At 55.7% G+C, this 21,299-nt stretch overlaps 6 protein-coding genes across 6 annotated transcripts; 2 read left to right on the top strand and 4 right to left on the bottom strand.

Annotated features, from left to right (window-relative positions):
• Positions 1–63: 63 nt before the first annotated feature.
• CC84DRAFT_1222605 (uncharacterized protein) lies at positions 64–2,290 on the bottom strand (the record flags this gene model as incomplete). Its single annotated transcript, XM_018183394.1, has 4 exons — positions 64–947; positions 996–1,409; positions 1,458–1,906; positions 1,974–2,290. The coding sequence occupies 4 exons, from the start codon at positions 2,288–2,290 to the stop codon at positions 64–66; spliced, it is 2,064 nt and encodes a 687-aa protein (XP_018029952.1).
• A 1,581-nt stretch (positions 2,291–3,871) lies between these two features.
• On the top strand, positions 3,872–5,508 carry CC84DRAFT_1103484 (uncharacterized protein; the record flags this gene model as incomplete). Its single annotated transcript, XM_018175017.1, has 2 exons — positions 3,872–4,399; positions 4,459–5,508. The coding sequence occupies 2 exons, from the start codon at positions 3,872–3,874 to the stop codon at positions 5,506–5,508; spliced, it is 1,578 nt and encodes a 525-aa protein (XP_018029953.1).
• Positions 5,509–6,057: 549 nt separating this feature from the next.
• On the bottom strand, positions 6,058–9,170 carry CC84DRAFT_1169123 (uncharacterized protein). The gene is made up of 3 exons (XM_018179577.1): positions 8,592–9,170; positions 7,789–8,526; positions 6,058–7,740 (listed from the first exon to the last, which is right to left on the bottom strand). The coding sequence occupies exons 1-3, from the start codon at positions 8,991–8,993 to the stop codon at positions 6,199–6,201; spliced, it is 2,682 nt and encodes an 893-aa protein (XP_018029954.1). The 5' UTR covers positions 8,994–9,170; the 3' UTR covers positions 6,058–6,198.
• Positions 9,171–9,870: 700 nt separating this feature from the next.
• On the top strand, positions 9,871–10,466 carry CC84DRAFT_1169126 (FK506-binding protein/peptidyl-prolyl cis-trans isomerase-like protein). Its single transcript, XM_018179578.1, has 3 exons — positions 9,871–10,129; positions 10,211–10,334; positions 10,390–10,466. The coding sequence occupies exons 1-3, from the start codon at positions 9,940–9,942 to the stop codon at positions 10,415–10,417; spliced, it is 342 nt and encodes a 113-aa protein (XP_018029955.1). The 5' UTR covers positions 9,871–9,939; the 3' UTR covers positions 10,418–10,466.
• A 92-nt stretch (positions 10,467–10,558) lies between these two features.
• Positions 10,559–11,628, bottom strand: CC84DRAFT_1169127 (Prefoldin, subunit 3). The gene is made up of 4 exons (XM_018179579.1): positions 11,541–11,628; positions 11,368–11,490; positions 11,198–11,309; positions 10,559–11,143 (listed from the first exon to the last, which is right to left on the bottom strand). Exons 1-4 carry the CDS (start codon positions 11,564–11,566, stop codon positions 10,805–10,807), a joined length of 600 nt encoding a protein of 199 aa, XP_018029956.1. The 5' UTR covers positions 11,567–11,628; the 3' UTR covers positions 10,559–10,804.
• A 2,559-nt stretch (positions 11,629–14,187) lies between these two features.
• CC84DRAFT_1130394 (polyketide synthase-like protein) lies at positions 14,188–20,769 on the bottom strand. Its single transcript, XM_018175858.1, has 2 exons — positions 14,610–20,769; positions 14,188–14,548 (listed from the first exon to the last, which is right to left on the bottom strand). The coding sequence occupies exons 1-2, from the start codon at positions 20,439–20,441 to the stop codon at positions 14,504–14,506; spliced, it is 5,877 nt and encodes a 1,958-aa protein (XP_018029957.1). The 5' UTR covers positions 20,442–20,769; the 3' UTR covers positions 14,188–14,503.
• Positions 20,770–21,299: the final 530 nt, after the last annotated feature.

Here is a 21,299-nt window from a genome sequence, read left to right on the forward strand (position 1 = left end):
AACCATCAGAAAGCGCTATACATGCATGCTACAGCCTCACAGTACCTCGGAGTTCACCCAAGCTCACGGGTAAGCATTCGGTCCCGCGTCGTCCCTGTTGGGCTGCTTGTCCCTGAGCTTGTCTTCCGATTGCCGGTGTCGACGGAGGTTTAGGCTTTTTCTTCCCTTGCTACTCTCTTCATTGTCCTCTCTCTCGCTTTCGCTTTCTTTCTCCTTCTTCTTTTCTATATGTTGCATTGCCTCTTCTGTCAGCTCCTGTCTGTTCATGCGTTCCAAAACGTCCTTCTTCCTGGTTCGACGGTCACCGATGGTGATGAGCAGGCCAGCTACGGCGTTGCAGGTGATGGAGCAGCACAAAATGACCGTCGTAACCGCAAAGGGCCGAATCTGATAGTACCAACCCCAGGTAACGGCTCCAAGCGAGATTTGGAGCAGAGAATGGCAGTCCAAAAGCACGACGATGGCGACCAGCAGGCGTAGTGGGAACGCATAATGCGTGTCGGTCTCGTGCGGCTTGTAGAAGGAATGCGACTTGCAGAACTTGGCTTGATGATGTTCAAGCTTGGCCTGTTGCTTGGGCGTGAGCACCGTGAACTCCCATTGCTTTTCAGGATCCTCGGGGTCGGCGGCATTGCGGCCAGCCATTGGAGCATTGTTGGCAGGTAGGTCATTGTGGTCACGTAGCTCAGGGAGCATGTCCTTCTTTCGCCGCTGCCACGTGTAGCGGTGGTAGTGCGCAATGAAGATCATATGGTACGTGTCAATGGCGCGGAAAGGCGCGAGGCCGTCACCCACAACAGCAAACAGGGCCACCAAAACGCTGTCGATGATATGGACGACGTAGATTTGCCGTCCACCGACGTTGATCCAGCCGATCAAGAAGAGGACCCACGCAAGACCGAACAAGGTAATCAATGTTGCGTAGAGAGTAACCAAGAATCCGAGTGCTGCGAATGTTAGTCGACGGGGTAGAAGCGTGGTGAAAGGTAACTTACGTCGTTTAACATACTGCCCGAAGCCTCTCATGGAGCGCTTGAATCTTGACCTTCGTGAATGCAACATGTGCCTGACGTGGTCGTTCAACTCCTTCTTGTCCTCCCTCGTCCACCCATCAAGTGTTGTGCCGTGAGGGAGGACAGCGTAGCGTGAATCGCTCAGGTGTGAGTCGATAGTAGCTAGTGTGGCCATTGTTCCCCCGGTCTGCGTGCGTCTCAAGGTGGGAGCTCCCGACTCTTGTTGTGCGTCTTGGACCGGTGCTAAAACGCGGTTGATGTCCTCCAGACTCTGCCTTTCGCTGGGTGCACGCGACATGACGTACGTTGGCCGACGATTGACGAATCTGCCCAAGTTGGGAACGAATAGCGAATTTTGAATGTTGGTCAAGGACGTGAGGGTCTGGACTTCGGGGTCTGTTCTCGTTAGCAACACGTTTGTCTTGGAACCAGATGTGTTTGTACCAATTGTGTCCAAGACGTCGACCATGCTAGAGGAGTAATTTGTCCACTGTCGATCGCCGTATGGGTCAGGGGTTTGCCCTCGCGCACCCTCGAGTTCGATTTCTTTGTCCTGGGCCTTGTCCTTGCCCTTCTTGCTCTTGCCAAAGCCCAACTTGGCGGACACGGCGCTGATGGACTTGGAAAGTCTGTTGGGCTCTGCTCGCGGGCCGTCGGATTCGCTCGAGGCCGTGGAGGCCGTGTTGACGGGCTGTAGCTGGACGCCTTCCTCGAGCGCGGGCAGGCGCGACGGCACCTGCGAGAGAGCGTTGGTGGAGGCATTCTGGGCAGCATAGGCTTGCTGCAATTCGCCGGCTGAAGGCATCCGGCGGATTCCAATGCTCGACTGCCGCATGCCCACGACAGGCCGCCGCTGGGGTGCCGAGTTGCTGCGTGAGCGTCCGTTCTTTCCTCTAGTTGAGTTATCAGCGCCTGCTGCTCCAGACACGACAGGGAAGGGGCGCGGGGGTCAGCTCTTACGCGGAATGCGCAGCCTGCGTGCGGTTCGCATTGCCATTGTTGTTGCGCGGCGTGGGCACGGGAATTCCAGCATCGACCGACGACTGCAACGATGTCGGCGGCTCGACCACGGGCTGGTGTACGGGCTGTCCGCGGGGAGCGGCGAAGTCACGGGCAGCGGTGCCCAGGTAGCCCTCGTTGACGGCGGCGGTGCTGGCGTTGTCGTCCGGGGGCAAGGCCGAGTGCGGTTCTGACAGCGAGCCTCTTCCATCGCCGCGCGACGCGCTCTCGGCCACTCTGTTGCGCGCAGTCCGCGCCTTCACTTTCAGCTTGTCCATTTGGCGGCGAGCGTGGGGAGCTCGATGGTCGACAATCAAGGGTCTGCATCATCTCATGTTGACTTTATTCAGGGCGGAAGGCAGGCGCTTCCGCTTCCCAGACCACCAGCCCTTCGACCTTGTTCTCGCCCTGGTACAGCCAATAAGCGAAGGCTAGGCGGATGACCTCACAGCTCCAGCGCCATGACCAAGCAGCCCTAAGCGGTTTTTGACCTCTGTACCCGTACTGGGCGCAATTCGGCCGTTGGAGATGCATGCCAGCGGCGACGGAAGCGCTAGGACGGGCGCGACGAGCAACCGCATCCGAGACCCTTCGTGCTCGCTCACCATGGCAGACGTGACGCGCTGAAGAGTCGTTGCTGCGATGCGGGCTCAGACCCGCGTCTGCTGTTGGAGATTGACGCACGCGGAATGACGGGCCCGTGGTGCATTCCTTGCACGCCTAGATCTGTGCCGATTTCCTGGACATGGCCATTTGCATCATACCTACACGTGGCGAATCGGCATCTTCCGCATCTGGTAGGTTGTTACTCGAGTACGGCGAGCCGCGATGCACGTCCAGCGCTCTCTCCACCACCATTGGCCACGGTCGCTTCTCACGAACTGTATTCAACTGCGTATCGCTTTCGCCCGGATGGAGCGTCGTCTAGAGATCGTCGTTTTCGCACCATCTATAGATCCTCTCGCACGCGGCCGCCGACTCGTGAGCCCATGCAACACGTCGTTTGTAAAACTACGCGTCAACCATGGCAACCGGCAAAATCGGCAAGCCACATACAGTCCATATACAGCCACTTCGCGTTTATGAGTCTCGTCCTTGGATCTGAGTATAACAGCGCCAATCCCCGCTCTCGGCCTGCAAGTTTCTACTCTCATGTCGGAAGGATGCATGCAGGCCCTGACGTCGCCGCCAGCGTTTCAATGGATATCTTGCTGCGACATCTTTATACAGCTATATCTGCCTGAAAGGCCGATGGTCCAATTCTCGTGTCGAATTCTCGTAATCGATAGTGTTGTTTTGCATATGCTGAACGTTAGATGCAAATACAGAGGAAACATTTCCTACTCTGTTTGTATGGATGTGTCTACCTGCTCGTGCACAGACCGTTCTACATCACAAAGTCTATGACAACAACCCAGAACACGCAATACGTACCCATTCGTATCCATACTCGATAGGCACATTGACGAATGTGCATCTGCGCCAGTGGGTTTACTCCTGTCAGTGTAAAGCGCAGATGCATACATAATAGCCCGGCGCCGATGCGTCTTGGCGTAGAGCGGGCCCTGATTGGCTCGACAAGAAATGTCCTCTCCAAGCCCCGAACATTCTGTCACGCACGATTCATCACCCTCTTCAGTAGTTGTGGTCCCGCGTAGCGAGTAAGTCGCCCCGAGCTACCATATTTCCTTTCCAAGACTGCGCATCTTGTACTTTTTTGCATCGCAATACGCGTCTGGGTTCCGGGCGTTGGGGGCTATGCCACTCAGCGATCCCCACCGTGCTGTGCTGGCAGGCCCGTCTCGCTCAACACTAACACTGCGGCAAGGTACTTGGATACAACACGCGTGGACGCGGCCATGCCTGCGACGCTGGAAGACCCGAGTGCGCCTGTCATCTTGCGAACATCAGGGAGTGCACCGTACCCGCCGCCGGGTGGCCCACTGCCCGTCGGCGTCGCTCCTCGTCAGGTGACTTTGCGAGATCGTGTCACAACTGCAACTGTTATACCATTCTCAGCGCCTAATCAAGTTCCTATTACTCTCCTCGCGTATCTCTGCGACCAGTTGGGGCGCGAGATTGAGAAGGGCGACACATATCCCATTGTCGATCCGCTGCCACTTGAGAGCTTTGGCCCGTATTGGTTTGGTGTCTTCGGTGCCATCGTATTACTAGGCGAGGTGCAAGATGGACGGCAGATACATGAGATGGCCCGAAATGGTTGTGATTGGGAGAAGGAGTGTCTCGGCAGCTTTTATATCAAACCGAACTATCCGGGTCGATCAAGCCATGTGTGCAATGGGGGCTTCCTGGTTACGGATGCATCACGGAACCGTGGCGTCGGTCGGCTTATGGGGGAGATATATCTAGACTGGGCACCGAAACTGGTGAGTCCACATCAGAGTGCCACGACATGATCGGAACAACAGTCGACTAATCTCCGCAGGGTTACACATATTCTGTATTCAATCTCGTCTACGAGACTAACGTTGCTTCCTGTCGAATATGGGATGCCCTAGGCTTCAAGCGACTTGGACGTGTCAAAGGCTGTGGCAATCTGAAGTCATATCCAGGCGAGCTCGTCGATGCCATCATCTACGGTAGAGACCTTGGGCAAGACGACGACTTTGTATCAGAAGAACGATTCGACAAGATCCGGTTCTACCTCAAGAACGGAAAGTACCCCCATGGCGCCGATCGAGCTGAGAAAAGCCGCCTTCGCAGTGCTGCGACACACTACAAACTATACCCCGCCACCTCCTCAGGCCCAGAACGACTGATGCTCAAGGGCAAAGAAGTCATATCGGACCCACAACGCCAGTACGAAATCGCCCGCGACGTGCACCACCGCGCCCACGGCGGCATCAACAAAACCACCGCCACAATCGCAGAGTCCTTCCACTGGGTCCGCATCAAGGAGACCGTCAGTCAAGTCATCCGCAACTGCCCCGAGTGCAGCGAGATGAACAAGGGCCTCGCCATCGAGCGCCTGCGCACCGGCCAGCCCACCCGCTGGGCGACCCAGCTCCAGCAGGACTCCTCCCTCGACTCGCAAACCACGTCGCCTCTCTCCCAGCAGCAACACCAGCACTTTGCATCCCCGCCGCCCGCTCGGCCGCTCGAGCGCCCAAACTCTCCCAACACACAGCTCCAGCTCGAGGCCGCCGCCCAGCAGCACACCGACTTCTACGACTTCGACGCCCAGCACGCCTCCTTCGATCTGCCCGTCGACCCCGCGCTCATGAACGGCGTGCCGCAGCCGCTGGGCCTGGAAAACCTTCCCCCCTCCCCGTTCCTCAACGCCAGCCAGAATCTCACGCAGGCCATGCCGAACATCCCGAATATGGATCTGCGCGCCGCGGACGTGTCGCACATGCACGCGCAGGACATTGACGACGTGACCATGGACGGGACCTCCGAGCGCGCGCCCACCGCGCGAGAAGAGCTCCGCCGGAGACTGACGCGCGCTGGGTACGCGAAGCAGGCGAGCGGGTGACGCTGGGTCGTGTGTGCATGCGTCTGACGCCTCCGAGCGATAGATGGCGCTGCGCCAGAGACCTGCGCCACGCCGTCTCATATGGACGCTGCACCCGACTCCCTCGAGCGGCCTTGCACGCACCTCGGCACTTGTATAGGATGCAGATCGAGCACATAGACGCACTTTCTTCTTGCTGAGCGATTGGGCTGGAGGCATAGCTTGGCATGTTAGGTTACTCTTAGCGGGACACAAGCCCAGAATCGAACCTCGAGCATTGTTACTTCCCCCGCTGATGCACTTTTCGTTCCGTCGCCGGTCGAGCGAGAGTGGCCTTGTCCTCGAGGCGGGGAAGCCCGTTGTGGGCTGAGCCCTCCACACTGCGCTGAGTAGTATCGCACTTGCGCAAAGAGCACGGCGGAATCATGGTGCGTACTCCTGTCCATGAGACACAAAGTATAATATGTAGCGTCTTTGCCAGGTCTGAAAGTCTGTCTGCAATGCATGCAAAATATCGGTGCAGGACCTCGCAGGGGCATCTATGAAAATGCATAATCATGTGGTGATCACAGTATCCGCACAGGCTCAATTCGAATGAAAAGTGCCCACTATCAGAACCACATTTTTGGCCGATACGTCTCACCGGTGAACGCCACTGAGGGCCTGAAATAACCACCAACTTCCCCTTCTGCAGCCCTGAACCGGACCGCTCTACTTCCTGATCCCCCACACATCCCCACCTAGCGGTACCACCTTTCCCGCACCCTCCATCTCCCCCAACAGCGCCCTCACCTCCTCAGCCCCAAACGGAAAACCCCCTTGCACCATCATTCGCATCATCATCAACACACGCATGACGGGCAGATTCCCCTGGTTCGTCAGCATCCCTGTGATGAAGCTCATATACACGTCCTTGCGCTCGTTCAGCAGATCCGCCTGGCTCTTGACCGTCGTGCTCTGGGCGGCCTGCACCTCAGCAATCTCCTGCGCGGCGGCCGCAGCGTCCGAGTCTTTGGTCGAGCTGTCGAGCCGCTCGATGACGGCATACGTATGGGGTGCGACTTCGCGCAGGACCGACTTGCCGACCCAGAAGGCGAGGGCTTGGTGCACGAGCGCCTCGTCCATCGAGAGCATCTCTTCGAGCTGCTCCGCGTTGCGTGTAATGCCCTCGCTCTTAGCTTGGCCTTTGCTTTTGGCTTTACTGGTCGATTCTTCGCCCGGCTGCGGCTGGAAGGCGTACACGACGCTCACCTGCCATGGAGTGAGGTGGTCAAAGTCTTCGGTTCGATCGTCGAATTCGAGCGTGATGCGGCTATCACCCAGAGCGTTCATCCAGCGCAGCTTGCGCATGCCCTTGATGCGCTCAAAGCGCGACTCGTAGTCTTGCTGTAGGGATTCGATCTGTGCAGGAACGCGGAAGGTTTCGTCACGGAGGATGGGCCAGAAGAAGGAGGAGAGGATCTGTGCGTTGAGTGCTGGGCCAGGCGGGGTTGTGATAAGTGGTGTTGAGGGGCCTATTCGTCGCGGTCGCGGGGTCCTTGGACCGAGAGCTTCTGGCGTCTGTGGAGTTTGGTCTTGAGGTTGGTCGCTGGCTTTGCGGATAGTTTCGTTAATGCGCCTGGACTCAAGGACATCGCGTAGCATGACCTCACATGCTTGCAGCTTATCCTCGCCGAGTCGAATTTTGATGAGTTCAAGAAGACGAATCTCCTTCTGGAACTCCGGATCCTGACATTTTAGAAGATGGTCACCTAGGATATTCTTCAGTTCATTGATGAAATCGTCACGATCCCACAGCGTCAGCAGAAAGAATATGACATCTTCGACTTTGGACTTTTTGTATTCGGGGGAAGCGTCGTACGGGGAAGGCTGCCAGTTCATATCGTTCCAGCTGGCCTCGTCGTCAGCGTCTTCTGAATGTGTAAAGGGCTTTGACATTTCACTGGCAATCTCAAAAGAGAGCTCGCCAGTGGATGCGGCCTTGACGCTTGCCTCGTCGTTGAGGTCGATGAGCAGACTTGCTATGATGATACGAGCAGTATCCTCTCGCTCCTTCAGGTACCTGCGTATAGGTCGCGCTACGCTCTGTAGTATGACGCCTTTGGGTTCGAGCTTGTTGAATGCACGTATTATGTAGATGTAGACATTTAGGATGTACGTTGTGGTGGCGCCCGGATGCAAAAGCCGCCGTGAAACCTGTCGTGAGAAGCTGCCTTTGAGGTGCTCTTTCGCGCCGTCTAGTCTGAGATACTCCTGGAGAAGATGAATCAAGTAACAGGTTTGTTGGGGGACTTCACTAACCTTGAGGTCCAATACAGCACCTAGACTCCGGTCCCAATTAGTGACAAAGTCAAATAGGTCCTCGACCCTTGCCCGCCCAAGCCTCGTCAAAGCCATCTCCTGCCACTGCTTCCGCTGCAGTGGCGGTATGGATGCAGGGTCGCACTTGAGACACTCCAGGATGAGCTCGGCTAGAGGTATGAATCCGTTTTCAATCCATGCACGTAGCTGAGATGTGATAGATTGCTTGGTGTACCAATCTACCTTGAGATAATGGCTTGCAATGTAGGTATCCAGAAGCTTGTCCATTGCATACGCCAACGCTCGTTGAGCTTCATCTTGTCCCAGGCCGATACGATTGAGGCCAACCAGGAGAAGCATCATCCGCCGGCGTACCTTCTTCGTGTCTGTATGATCGGGAACGACATGTGCAATGCCATCAAGGCGTACCTGAAGCCGGAACAATTTACATGCCGCATCATAAAACATGTAACTCAGCGTCTTCGAAAAGCGGCCTACCGGAAGGCTGTGCGCAAAGATCGCGTGTATCTCCCTCTCGAATTTGCGTTTTGCAGCTTCCACCGTTTCGGCTTCTAGGTTGTCGTTCGACTTGCTGGCGCGTATTGTGATGTTGGCGGCGGCTTGTTCTATGAAGGGCAGTATGTGATCGTAGAAAGGCTGAAGGTAGAGGTTTTGTACTTGTGCGAGCACTCGTTGGGTGTCCTCGAGAACGCGCCAGGCATTGCCCACTTCGACGTCCTACAGCCAACGGATTAGCTCAACGCCCAATGCCCCAATGACCCGTCCCCGGTGTAGATGAGTACCTTGTCCCAAACCTCCGTCAGGCCTTGCCTCACGTGGTTCGCAAAATGTAATCGGGCCTCATTGGCGTACCAATCTGCAATCCCCTCCTCGTGGTCCTGACCAGTACCTTCCCCAACGATAAGATAGTCCAATGCCTCGTCAACATCCGGCGGCCTTCGTGGCCTCCTTGGAGCCTTGTCCAAGTCCCTGGGCAAGCTCAGAAACCGCGTCGCTGTGCTCCACGCAAAATTGCGCCGCACAGCGCGCCGTGGTGTGACGGCGGCATCAGCAGCATGCGGGCTACCAAAAGAAGCCCCAGGCTCAGTGTATCCGAGATTCGGCGTCGCAACCGGCGTAGGGGTTGTGTGCGAGAGCGAGGGAACGGGGAAGACGGACGCGAAGACGAGCGTCGCGTGATCCATTGCGGGCAGGTGGTGGACCCCACCGAGTCGAGCAGCGGTTGTTTTGTGGTGGTGACGGAGACAATAGGCAGCTCACGGCATCATTACAAGCGCATGAGGGTCCAAGATGGTCGCTGCGCGGGCAGAGTAGTACGCGGGTCGAGGGGGCGGTATGCGCGCATGCTGCCTGCCTGCAAAGGCGGGTGTGGTGAATGCGGAAGTCGCAATGCGATCTCACATGCACGGCCACCCGGCGCGTGCTCACGTGTTGTGGCGCTCTCTGAGCTCACGGCCAGAGTTTACCAGGTCCAGTACACTCAGATCGAAAAAGACTTTGCCAAATGCAGAAGTGAGGTTCGACTGCTTGCAATTTGACGACACGTATCAACCTGTGCCTTTACTTGCAGCGTAAGCTCTGCAATGCCATCTGAAGTCGCACCCCACCATGTGGAATCAAAAGGCAGTCGCAGATCTGGCGTAGATCTTACCAATCAATTGACTGTATACAACGAGAGTCCAATCGGCACAAGGGACATGCTGTTTACTATCCTGTTTCACTGCAGAATTCCATGGTTCTGCTGTCTTCACCAGAAGCCGCACTGCCGCCCACATCTCGATTCATCGCTCGCGGAGCCCCGGGCATGCTCGGTTCCTGTTTGCGTACCCAGGTTCCTGTGGCACGACCGGAACCGAGCGCGTATCGCGCAATGTCTCTCCCCTTCGATAGGTCCATCTGCGTCAGGCCCGCGTACACAGCCACGCCGATCTGCGTATAGCGAGCCTAGTGTGGGCAACGTGCCTTGCAGCATTCAGCAGGCTGAGCTACCCCACCACAGCTAAAAACACCCCCCACTACGCCGCCATGTCTTCCTTCATCAAATCCCTCCAGCGAACCTCCAATTCGAACCTCGCCCGCGCATTCCACCCCCGCACCACTACTTCTCTCTTCCACTCGTCCGCTAGAGCTATGGGTGTCACCAAGACCACCATCACCGAGGGCAACGGCCCATCGCCCAACAAGGGCGACCAGGTCACCATGCTGTACACCGGCTGGTTGAAGAACGCCGACGGCTCAAAGGGCAAGGAGTTCGACTCCACCCAGAAGCCCGGCCGTGGTCCCTTCAAGACCGCCATTGGCGTCGGTCGCGTCATCAGGGGTAAGCGCGGTGCCTGTCCCTCAGGTTTGCGTTCGCCGCAAACCTGGAGGGTCTCGTGAGGACAGATGCTGATAACAACAGGCTGGGACGAGGGTGTTCCTCAGATGAAGCTCGGCGAGAAGGCTACCCTCGACATCACCAGCGACTACGCATACGGCGACCAGGAGTTCCCTGGCCTCATTCCCAAGAACTCGAACCTCATCTTGTAAGACCTTGCCATCCCTGCTGTCTCTTGGGAGCGGGTGCTAATGATTGCACAGCGAGGTCGAGCTCCAGAAGATCAACTAAGCAGTTCGCGCTTACTGCTGGGTATCGCCGTCGAAAAGGTGGACACATGATGAAAAGCTCGTAACTCAAGCCATGATCTCAATCACAGTAGCTGAGGCAGACTTTAGAGTCATCGCGGCCCATCAAAATAAAAAAATAATCATCCATCTGTGGTACAGAAGCATCCAAACATATGTGTGACTTGCTTGCCGTCGTGACAAGTCTCGCCCCCCAGGGCCCTCTGGAAGTATCTAGCTCCACCTCAATCATCTACATATCAGGCAATGCCATATTTCATCCAGTCATGCCGAAGCACCGCGCATATAGAAACACAATCAATGGATGTGGCGTTGCCTGCCAAACGGGTATATCTTTTGTAAGTGCTACACAGATGCACTCATGTCCACCTCAACCGTTCGATTTCGAACCCTTCTTGTCCTCTATTGACTCTCCAGCTTCACGCTCCTTCCTTCTCTGTGCTACATCCCAGTTATACACTCGCGCAAATGCCACTTCCAGCGTTGTGATTTGCTCCCGTAGGAATTCCATGTCCTCCTCACAAGTTTCCAGGCTTCTCTTTGCCGTGTCGAGCTTGGACTTCAGCAGCTGCTCGGCCTCCGGTATAGGGTATGACAGCATGACGTTGGCGCCTAGCCACAAGTATACCTCGTCGGTAGGCGGGACCTCCGCCTTGGCGTACAATGTATCGTTCAGTTCGAAGGTCGTCTCGATGGGATCCGCGTCTGCCTTGGGTGAAAATCAGTCTTTTGCTCCTTCCGTACTATGCGGAAGCCGGCATACCTTTCTTGCCTTTAGGAAACGGACAGTCTCCAGCGTTTTCTGTATGTCTGGGATTTTATCCTTGAGCCCAACAAGCCGCCGCTGGGTGTTCTGCTCCATAAATTGGTATTTTCTATCGCCAAGCCATAAGCCAACTGTTCTCTCCCTGCGCGGTTCTGGTCGAGGCTCACGCTATCATCTCCTTGAAGCTGTTCACCGTGCTCTCAACCTCGGAGCGGTCGGTAACATAGTCTTCTACGCGGTCGACGAAGGGTGCGACGGGGATGCCGCGCGGGTTTGTGGGCGCATCTTTGCTAGCGATTGGGTCAGAAGGGGCTTGATCTGATGTAATGGGCATGCTTACCTGCCTGGCTTCAGTGCGGTTGTCATTGTCAAGGCTGCGACGTCGCAATATAATCGCTGCGATATCGACGCTGTCAAATTGAATCGCTACGCAGGTTGGAATCGTAGAAGCTGCACGTGATGCGGGGCAGCCCACAGGCTTGTGTGTTAGTCATCAACTTGGCGCTAGACTTCCGCTCCGCTCTTTTCACGTCGCTTTTCCCAAGGGCATTTCACACCGATACCTCTCGAACACGAATCAGCAGCCTCACATTGATGTCGCCAAGATTTCCCTAGTCAATTCAACGCTATTTGGCGCTTATCAACACTGAGTCTTCATTCGTCCTCGCATCCTCGAAAAAGGAGTACATCACTCTCATGCATGACATGTTGTGACGGCTTCAAGTTGCCGAGGGATCCTCGCAGGTTGTTCTCCGTTCGCCTGAACGAGCTGCATAGGTCGTTGTCTGTGCATCAGCGGCGCTGCTGCACCGCGTGCTTCTGAGAGTTTTTTGTGCATTGACAGGCTACTCATCAGGCCACAACACACGAAGCGTCTCTATGCGAGCTGAAGTAGCTCGGGATCGAAGATCGTCATGCTGCATTGCCTTTCTGTAGCCACGGATCTTCTATCTTTACCAGTATCAGCCCTACTGCACATTCTACGTCTAGTCCGAATGCACTATCTTTCGTTACGAAAACAAATGTTACCCAGTTGAAAGATAACCGCCGCCGAAAGAGGCTAGTCTTGTGTCCAAATCGCGAGCTGTAGCTCACCACGCTTACCCTCTCTCACCGGAACTCCACCTATTCTCCGAGCCTGCATCTAACATACAGCTTGAGTTCGCCGACTTCCGGTCTACTTACGATGACTGCATATACAGGAGCTGATCTTCATCTTGGCTCGCCGGTGCTACCTATTAACTTCAAAAAAGAATGGCAGCGACAATGATGGGATATCCGCTGCTGAACTAACAGTCGACGATGTTCACGAGCCAAGAGATGACATACATGGCTATGGTGTGATGGACGCCGTGCCGGGCTGCGTCTCCACGACGATTTCATTTGTACGGCCACTTTCCATGACTATGCTCCCCTTGCACGAATTGAACAGTTCAATGCACCTCACAAGACCGTTGGTGGACGTAGTAACGGTAGTGCTACGACGCTTAACTCTTCTGTCGATCTCCGTTGACAGCCGCCGTTTGCGAAATGGTTGTGTCAACCAGGGAGTTATTTTAAAACCCCGCGCCAGGACTCTGCTCGAACCGTGGTTCTTGCTGTCATTACAGGCCACGCCGTTGGCAGGGTTCACATCAGGGTGGCTGTTCACCGCTCCGCCTCAACCCCAACTCTGAATACACCTCTTGCACATGCTAGAGGGCTGTGGCTGGGTTCCTGGGTCTGCTATCTCTGGAGACGATGCAGATTAGACTGCACTCCGCATCTCCAGATCCTAAGGCCGGAAAGCTGCGGCCCGGTCGTCGTTCCGCTCCCACATGCAACGTCTGGGAATAGTACACAACCCCGGCGACTCAATGACAGTTACTCTACAAACGCCACCAATGCTGAGGAACCCTCGCTGTTGCTCGTATCGCACACCGCACACCTAGATGCGAAGCAGGAAGCCGTATGCAACCCAGGGTCAACCGTCGCACTGTGGCTACCTGGAGCATCCACGCTTGCACTTGCAACGCGGAAAGATCGTCGGACTGTACGTCCTGCATCCACCCTAGCTCATTTCAGTACCGCTCGCGTGCCTCCGACTGTCTCAATGTCAGTTCCTGGAAAACCGCACAGGCGGGTGTTGTCGATCCGGCGGCGATTGGCGCTTGCGTTCAATATTCGGGGGCGACTCCGTAACGTCGCGGTCTACTTTTACGTATCTTATCTGCAGCGAAAAGCAAGTGGATGGCGAAGTGATTACCTCTGAACGATCGTGGAGCAGCCAAGTCGGACGCTGCCATCGCAAAGCTTGGATGGAAACTTCCAAGAAGGCGGAGCTTGGCGGCGGGGGAGGTGGGTGCGATCGGAGCATGACTTCAGTTATATTGCTAATTTGAGTTAGAAATAAAACTTTTTAATCCACAAGCTTGGGTAAGGCTAGGCAGGCGTGGATGCCCATAGGTCGGGAGGCTGCCCGTAGGTCGGGAGGCTGCCCGTCACATGTTGATGGACATCGGACGCCGGTAGCAGACAATGTTCAGCACGGCAGGTGCAGAGCGATGCGGAACTCGCGTGTTTGCTCTAGATGAGCAGGCTTTCTAGAGAAATAGAGATCTCAGGTCTACCGATGACGAAGCAGAAATCGTATGGGAAAATTGTGCGGTATCCCGGCCTCGCTGCTGTACTCTGGTTCCCACCCAGCCTCAACCATGAAACACCACCGACCATGCCTCGGCATCCATCATCAGGCGCATATCGGTCTGTTGCCCAATGCATGCACCTGCCTGCTACTCATCTCGACTTGTGACATGTGCTTCGTGCCGATGTGTCCAAGACAACTTGCACTAGCAACAGAACAGTAGAGGACGTAGCTGGAGAGAGACAGCGAAGTAATAAGCTTCGAAGGGATTCCTTTCTCATCGAACACAGTACTTTCTCGCAAACAGACAAAGTTCCTAAGTATCAGTAGCAAGTCTGAAGTACACATGATTAAAGACCCCAGTTCGTGAAGTAGTCTCTTGGTATTGGTCTAAGAAAAGGTAGTCATGTACACGTAACGCATCGCAGTCAAAGTAGAACATTAGACGTGAACACATTGAAAAAGAAAGCGAACAAAAGTCCACAACGCTTCGAAACCACCGAAACGCCCACCCCAGCAAACCAAACTCCCACACCGAAGAAAGTGGTGCATGCAGTATACAAATTAGAATAGAAAACCAGACCCAAAAACGCCCACATTCCAAGGTTCAACGCTTGAACGGGTGAAATGCATGCAGTCTCTCGTATTAACGTAGAGATGGATGATGTGGTGTGTGACGGCTATAGCTTCAAGCCTTTCTGGATGAGCTTGCCTAGTGTGACACCCTGCACAATGTTAGTGATTTGATCGGGCAAATTGACAGTTGGATCAGAGGAGTGGACTTACGTGCTCGCCTTTCATCATTGTGAAGTGATTGCCGCCCATGACAGCGTACTCAAAGTTTTCCTTCGGCAGCAGCTGCGCCCAGCCGTTGTCGTCGAACTCGGTGCGGTTGTTTAGCAGCCACTTCATGGGTGCGGGGTCCTCTCCCTCGCCCGGGGGCGGGCGGGGGTCATCAGGGTTGGGACAGACACCATCGGTGCACCAGATGGCGAGCACGGGTGGTGCGATCTTGGGGTTCATCGGCAGTGGCTGGTAGTCCTTGAGGTTCTGAATCGCCGAGGCGAAGTGCGGAAGGAGCCAGCTGGGGGTGCCGCCAGGCTTGCCCGTGCCCAGGAGCCCAATCTGATCGAAAAAGATGTGAAGCCGGGCGGGAAGCGGGTCAAGCGCGACGGGGCAGGGTGCGTCAATGAGCACAAGACTCTCGACCTTCTCGCCAGACTCGACGATCATGCGAGCGACTTCATATGCCATGACGCCGCCGGCTGACCAGCCGCCGATGATGTAAGGGCCTTCGGGTTGGCGGCGCTTGATCTCGGCCAGGTAGAGGGCTGAGACGCCTTCGACACCGCAGGTCCATTTATCCGGACACTTCATGAACGGGCAGTTAAGACCGAACACGGCCATGTCGGGAGAAATGCTGGGGATGGAGACGTATGAGGTGGCGCTTCCTGAGCCGTCGGGTATGAGGAAGAACTTCTTCGTCGCGACCTTGGCGTTGCCCTGAAGCAGGACCGAATTGGCTGGAGGAAGGGTCGAGACATCGATAGCCTTCTCGAGCTTCTTGTTCACCTCAGCGAGCTGGGGCTTGGATGGCTTTGTGGTGTTCTTGAAGGTGACCTTGGCGGTGGTCTCGACCTTGGGCTTAGGACGCATGCCGAGCTCGTTCTCAATGTCTTCAATCGTGACATTGGTGGTCAGAAATTCAGAGGGGAGATCGATACCGGTTTGCTCGCGGAGAGCTCCAAGAACCGTCAAGGCCATGAGAGAGTCCATACCCATCTCGGAGAGGTCGAGCTTATCGGTGATCTCAGAGACATCAACACCCATCTCCTCGGCGATGATTCTGCGAGCAAGGCTCGCATTGCCTTCGACAACCTCATAGGACTCTGTGATCTTGACGTCGCCAGAGACACTGGGGGCCGAGCTGGCAGGAGTGCTGGCTACACCGGCCTCAAAGGGAGTGGACATATCCGAGGTCTCCTCAGTGGTATCAGACTCGGCGTCATCATCGGTGAGAGGGACTCCACCATCGAACTGGGAAAAGTACTTCTTCATCTCACCGACGGTTGCGTAATCTGTGAAAAGAGTGGAGCTGATCTCCATCTCAAGTTCCTCACGGAATATCGCTGAGATAGTAAGGGACATGAGGGAATCAATGCCGAGGTTCTCGAAGGCAGCCTCATCGACGAGCTCCGACATATGGACGTCGGTCTCCTTAGCAATGATCTTCATCACCCGATTGGTGATGGTGTTGGTGGGTGTCTTCGGAGCCTTGACCACCTTGGCCTTTACTGCGAGTTTGGCTGCAGCTTTTGCCGGAGCGCTCTGGGTCTTGACGGGAGCAGGGGCTGCAATGGAAGACTTAGCAGGGGTGGCCTTTGCGGCTCCACCACCAGCCTTTGCGGCGCCAGGCGGCGGCATCATGATGTTGAGAGCGCGTCTCGGGATGTTCTGGAACTTCAATCCAGTGACCATACCAATGACCTCTTCGCCCTCAAGAATGTACACGTCGCCAGCAGACACATTGTTCGGCTGGGGCATCATGCGCACATAGGAGCGGTACTTCTTCTCAGGGGACAAGGTCTTGGAGATCCTGATGGAGCCCCATCCGTGAGAGATGTAGACCGAGTTGTCGGAGTCGAGATGATCAGATGCATTGACGATAAAGCCAGATAAATGAGCAAGACTGTCGATCCAGTACGGCGAGCAGAAGAATTCGCCGTCTGCTGGGGTCGTCTGGAACTTGACAGCGGCCGTCGCCTCGGTCGTCTTGCCATCAAGGATGACTTCCTCCATGCCACGGTAGTTGTCGGCGTAGTTGACGAGGGCCTTGAAGAGCTTGTAAGCCATGCCGCGTAGGACCTTGTGTGCAGCACCGGTCTGGAGCTTCTGCGTGAGCGTGTCGATCTGGCTCTGCACCATGAATTGAATGCGCGACCAGTCCTCCTTCCAGGCGTTGACATCCTCATACTTGACAGCGCCCACGGCATGCTCAGCGAGCACCTTGGACCCGTCAGCAGGGACAGTACGATATTTGATCGAGACCTCGTTGGTCTCAAGGTCAGCCGTAGCCTCAATCTGGAGATGCTGTCCAGCAGGAGGGGCTGGGTACTCGGGGACCAACCCTTTCGTCACCTCCATAGCGCAGACGTTCAAGCCAGGAGTAGGTAGATTGGGGCGCAGCTGCTTGTACAGGTAATCCGCAACCGTCATAGCCTGGTCGGCGTATAGCGACGAAGGACAGAATGGGTTGCCGTTGACCTGATGACCGCTGATAGTAGCCTTGAGCTTAGGATCGGACAGATCGGACTGGACGACAACAGTTCCGGAGTTGGCGTGAAGTTCCTCGCGGACGATACGGTGGCAAGAAGTGGTGGAAAGCTTGGACACAACAGGCATAGGCGATGGCTCAATAGCCTTGGCCTCAGCGACCTTAGGAGCCTCGCCTTTGGTCAGTGTCCAGTTGTTGACGTAGTCGATCCAGTACTTCTTTTCGTCGAATGAGTAGGTAGGGAGCTCAAGAAGCTCCTGGGCATCGTTGAACTGCCGGTGGTACTCGTTCCAATCAAAGTATACACCACCCAGATAGAGTGTGGAGATACTATTGACTAGAGTCTTCCACGGATCTTCATTACGGCGCAGAGACCCCACAGTAGTGGGCATCCACGCCCCGAGGGAGGACTTGACCATGCCGCTGCAGACCGGGTGGGCACCGATCTCGACCCAAGCTGTCTTCTCGTCGAAAGCCTTCTCATCCTTACCGGTGCCAAGAGCAGCCCAGAAGTTGACAGTCTCGCGCGCATGGCGGGCAAGGTAGTCTGGTCCGATGACACCAGAGTCGCGAATGACTTCTCCGGTCAGAGGAGAAAGGATTGGGACCTCCGGCTTGTTGAAGACGACAGATGCCGCGGCGGCCTTGAACTTCTCAAGGATTGGCTCGACCTGAGCAGAGTGGAAGGCAAACGGCACGTTCAGCTTAGTAGCCTTGAAGCCCTCGGAGGCAAGCTTGCCGTTGGTGGACTCAATGACTTCAATGGTGCCGCAAAGCACAGTCTCTTCGGGGCCGTTCATGCAAGCGATCTCAGTCATGTCGCTACCAAGAGCCTCCTTGATGGCCTCAACACTGCCCTTCACAGCAAGCATGCCGTGAGTGTTAGCCGTGCACTCTTCCTCGAGGAGCTGAGCGCGTCGGCCAACGAGCAGAACCATATCACTGGCAGAAAGAACGCCAGCGACATGAAGGGCTGCATATTCACCGAGACTGTGACCAATCACAGCGAGAGGCTTGACTCCCCAGCCAGACCACATGCGAGACAACGCGACCTGGATGCAGGCCATGCCGAGCTGCACGACAACAGGCGAGAGTGTTGCAACATCGGTGCCGTCCAACAAGGGAAGGAAGGACGGTAGCTGATGCATACGAGCAAGATTGTCGAGCTGCTCAATGTCTGCCTTGAAGGTGTCCAGCTCGTCGTAAAGCTTCTTTCCGAGAGCAGTGTACTGGGAGCCTTGTCCAGTGAAAGTGAAGGCCGTCTTGGTCGGCACCATCGCGATGGGGCTGTAGGAGTCCTTGAGCTGAGCTTTCAGGGCGTCCTTGACCTTCTTAATATCGTCCACGCAGATTGCGACACGATAGTTGTGCTGGATGCGACGAGCAGTGGTTGTGTATGCCAAGCTGGTAAGCGTAGTCTCAGGGTTCTGGTCGAGGAACTGGATCAGATTGTTGATGTTCTTTTTGAGCGATGATATCGATCTGGCAGTGACGGTGACGGTCTGCAAAGTACGAGTATCAACACCTATGGGAGTCTCCTTCAGAGGACCATCAGATAGCACAACGGCGGTGTTGCCTCCTGCTGCGGAGAAGTTGTTCAAGAACAGCTTTCGTGGCTCGGCGCCCTTGCGAGGCCAGGGAACTTGCTCGGTCTCGATGTGGACGTTGCGCTGAGCCAAGTCCTTGGGAAAGGTCTTGTTCATGACGCCCTTAATACCGACATTGGCAGGGATGGCGTTCTTTTTCATCATCATCAAGACCTTGACGAGGGAGTTGATGCCGGAGGCAGCTTCGCCGTGACCAATGTTTGCCTTGATGGCGCCGAGGTGGAGAGTCTCATCAGGCTTGCGCTGACGGTTGCGTGGTGCAAAAGCATTAGTGACTGAGGTCATCTCAATGCCGTCGCCAGCCTGAGTACCAGTTCCGTGCATCTCGACGTAGCTAATCTCATGAGCGTCGATACCGGCATTAGCAAGAACCTTCTTGTAAAGGTACTCTTGCGCGCCAGCATGGGGGTGGGTGATGGAGACAGCCTCAGCGCTGTGGTTGGTAGCAGCTCCAAGGATGCATCCTAGAATGTTGTCCTTATCGGCGATGGCATCTTCGTAGCGCTTAAGGATGACAGTACCACAGCCGTCACCACGGCAATAGCCGTCGGCATCATTATCGTAGGTCTTGCAGCTACCGGTCTTGGACAGGAACTGACCCTTACTCAGTCCGGAGAAAATGTCAGGGTTTGTCAAGACGTTAAGGCCACCGGCACAGGCGGTGTCGCAGTCACCGGCCCAAAGCGACGTGCAAGCGAGCTGAATGGCAGCGAGAGATGACGAACAGGCGGTGTCAATGCTGTACGAAGGTCCAGAGAACTTGAAGTAGTAGTTGATTCTGCCAGGTGCGAAAGCGCGCACGCCACCCGTGATGAAGTAGGTGTCGACATTCTGGGCAGCGTTGATCTCACGCCAGTCATCCGAAGTCTGACCGTAGAAGGTACCGATACGCTCCAGCTTGCTGGAGGGTGTGCGGTTAGGAACATACCCTGACATTTCCAGAGCCTCGTAGGCAGTCGTGAGGGCGAGCCGACCCATAGGATCGGTCTGAGCGGCCTCGCGAGGCGACATGTTGAAGAAACGAGGATCGAAGTTTCCGGGCTCGTCGATGAAGCAGCCGTAAGGAGTGTGGCTCTTGTTCTTCCCTTTGCCGGAAGGATCGCAGTGAGCCTGGGCATCAAAACGGTCAGTGGGAACCTCGCGATGAACATCGAGGCCTTTCTCGAGCAACTCCCAGAGCTGCTCGTGGGAGGCAGCACTGGGGAAGCGTCCAGCCATGCCGACAATGGCGATCTTGTCGTTCTGAGTGCGGCCTGCATAATGGTCGGGCTTCGCAAACCAAGCAGTGTGGTCGCGGATGGTGACAGAAGATTGACCGCTGGCCTTGAGGGCGGAGGCGAGGCTGTTCACAACGTTGGTGACACCGATGGCGGAGACTGACGCCTCGGCATTGTTCACGTTGGTGATCTGGGAAACGACTTCCTCCAATAGGCAGTCCCATCGTACAGGCTCCATGAGCATCTCGCTCAGGGCACTTCGGAGGAGATCGAGGGCGTTGGTGGCCCTGTGGCACTGGCCGTCGGCGGCAGAGTGGACGAGTGCCTGAGGGCGAGCGGCCTTGTAGAGCTCGGCATTGGGAATGCTCAAGATGCGCTCGATGTCGGCATAAGTGTAGAGATGAGGCGCGTGGTAAGGCGCATACACGGGGATGGCGACGCGGGTGTTGCTCTTGAATGCGTCCACTTCCGCGAAGAGGCGTTTGGTGGTGGAAGGGGGACCGCTGACGGTAATGGCCATCACGCTAACGGCGCTAACGTATGCCTGTGCCGACGAAGGGATGTTGTTCTCGACGTGGAAGTCGGCGATGGCACTTTTTGCAGCATTCTCAGAAATTCCGGCTACAATCGTAGACCAGCTCTCTGGTGAGCTGTCGATCGCGTCTGCCACGGTACCGACGCAAGTGCCCGTGCGGAAAGCGATTCGGACGCCCTCGACAGCGAGCGGCAACAAGTCGCCAACACTCCTGGAGGACGCAATTATGGACGCTGCGATCTGACCAGTGCACAACCCAACGGCTCTCGTGTTGGCAGGGTTTGGCAGTTCTGTGATGTTCTCGCCGTAGTAGCTGCAATCGTCAGTTTTCGTCAGTTTGGTCCGGGCCAGCAGTTATGTAATTATAACTTACCCAATGTAATGCGCCAGCTGGGCGATCGTTACCATGCAGCTCTCAAGTTGGGTAATTTTCGAGCCTTTGGCGTAATATGCTTCCACCAAGTCTCCAACGGTGAGGAAGTCTGGTATCTGCTCGCGCTGCGCCCGCGGCAGCTTCTGTGTCTCTTCTCGTAGTACAACACTGATGCGCTCTAGGAACGTCTTGAGCAGGGCATTGTCCTTCCATGTGATGGCCTTCCGCAGAACCACGTACTGATCCGCGGTCTGGTCGCCGAAAATTAAGGCATTCATTATGAGGTCGGTCCGGTGGGGTATATTAAAGAAGAAGAAATGGTATGAGGGCCCTAAGACGACTGGACGATGCCGATGCAGGTGATTATGCTCAGATCGGGGACGATGTTGACGCCGAGGTGGGAGACGATAATGAAGTAGTTGGTCTGGTACTTCTCGAATGAAGAATGACCTCGAAATATGAATGGGACC

The sequence above is a fragment of the Paraphaeosphaeria sporulosa genome (genome assembly GCF_001642045.1).
Source record: "Paraphaeosphaeria sporulosa strain AP3s5-JAC2a unplaced genomic scaffold CC84scaffold_14, whole genome shotgun sequence".
Lineage (NCBI taxonomy): Eukaryota > Fungi > Ascomycota > Dothideomycetes > Pleosporales > Didymosphaeriaceae > Paraphaeosphaeria > Paraphaeosphaeria sporulosa.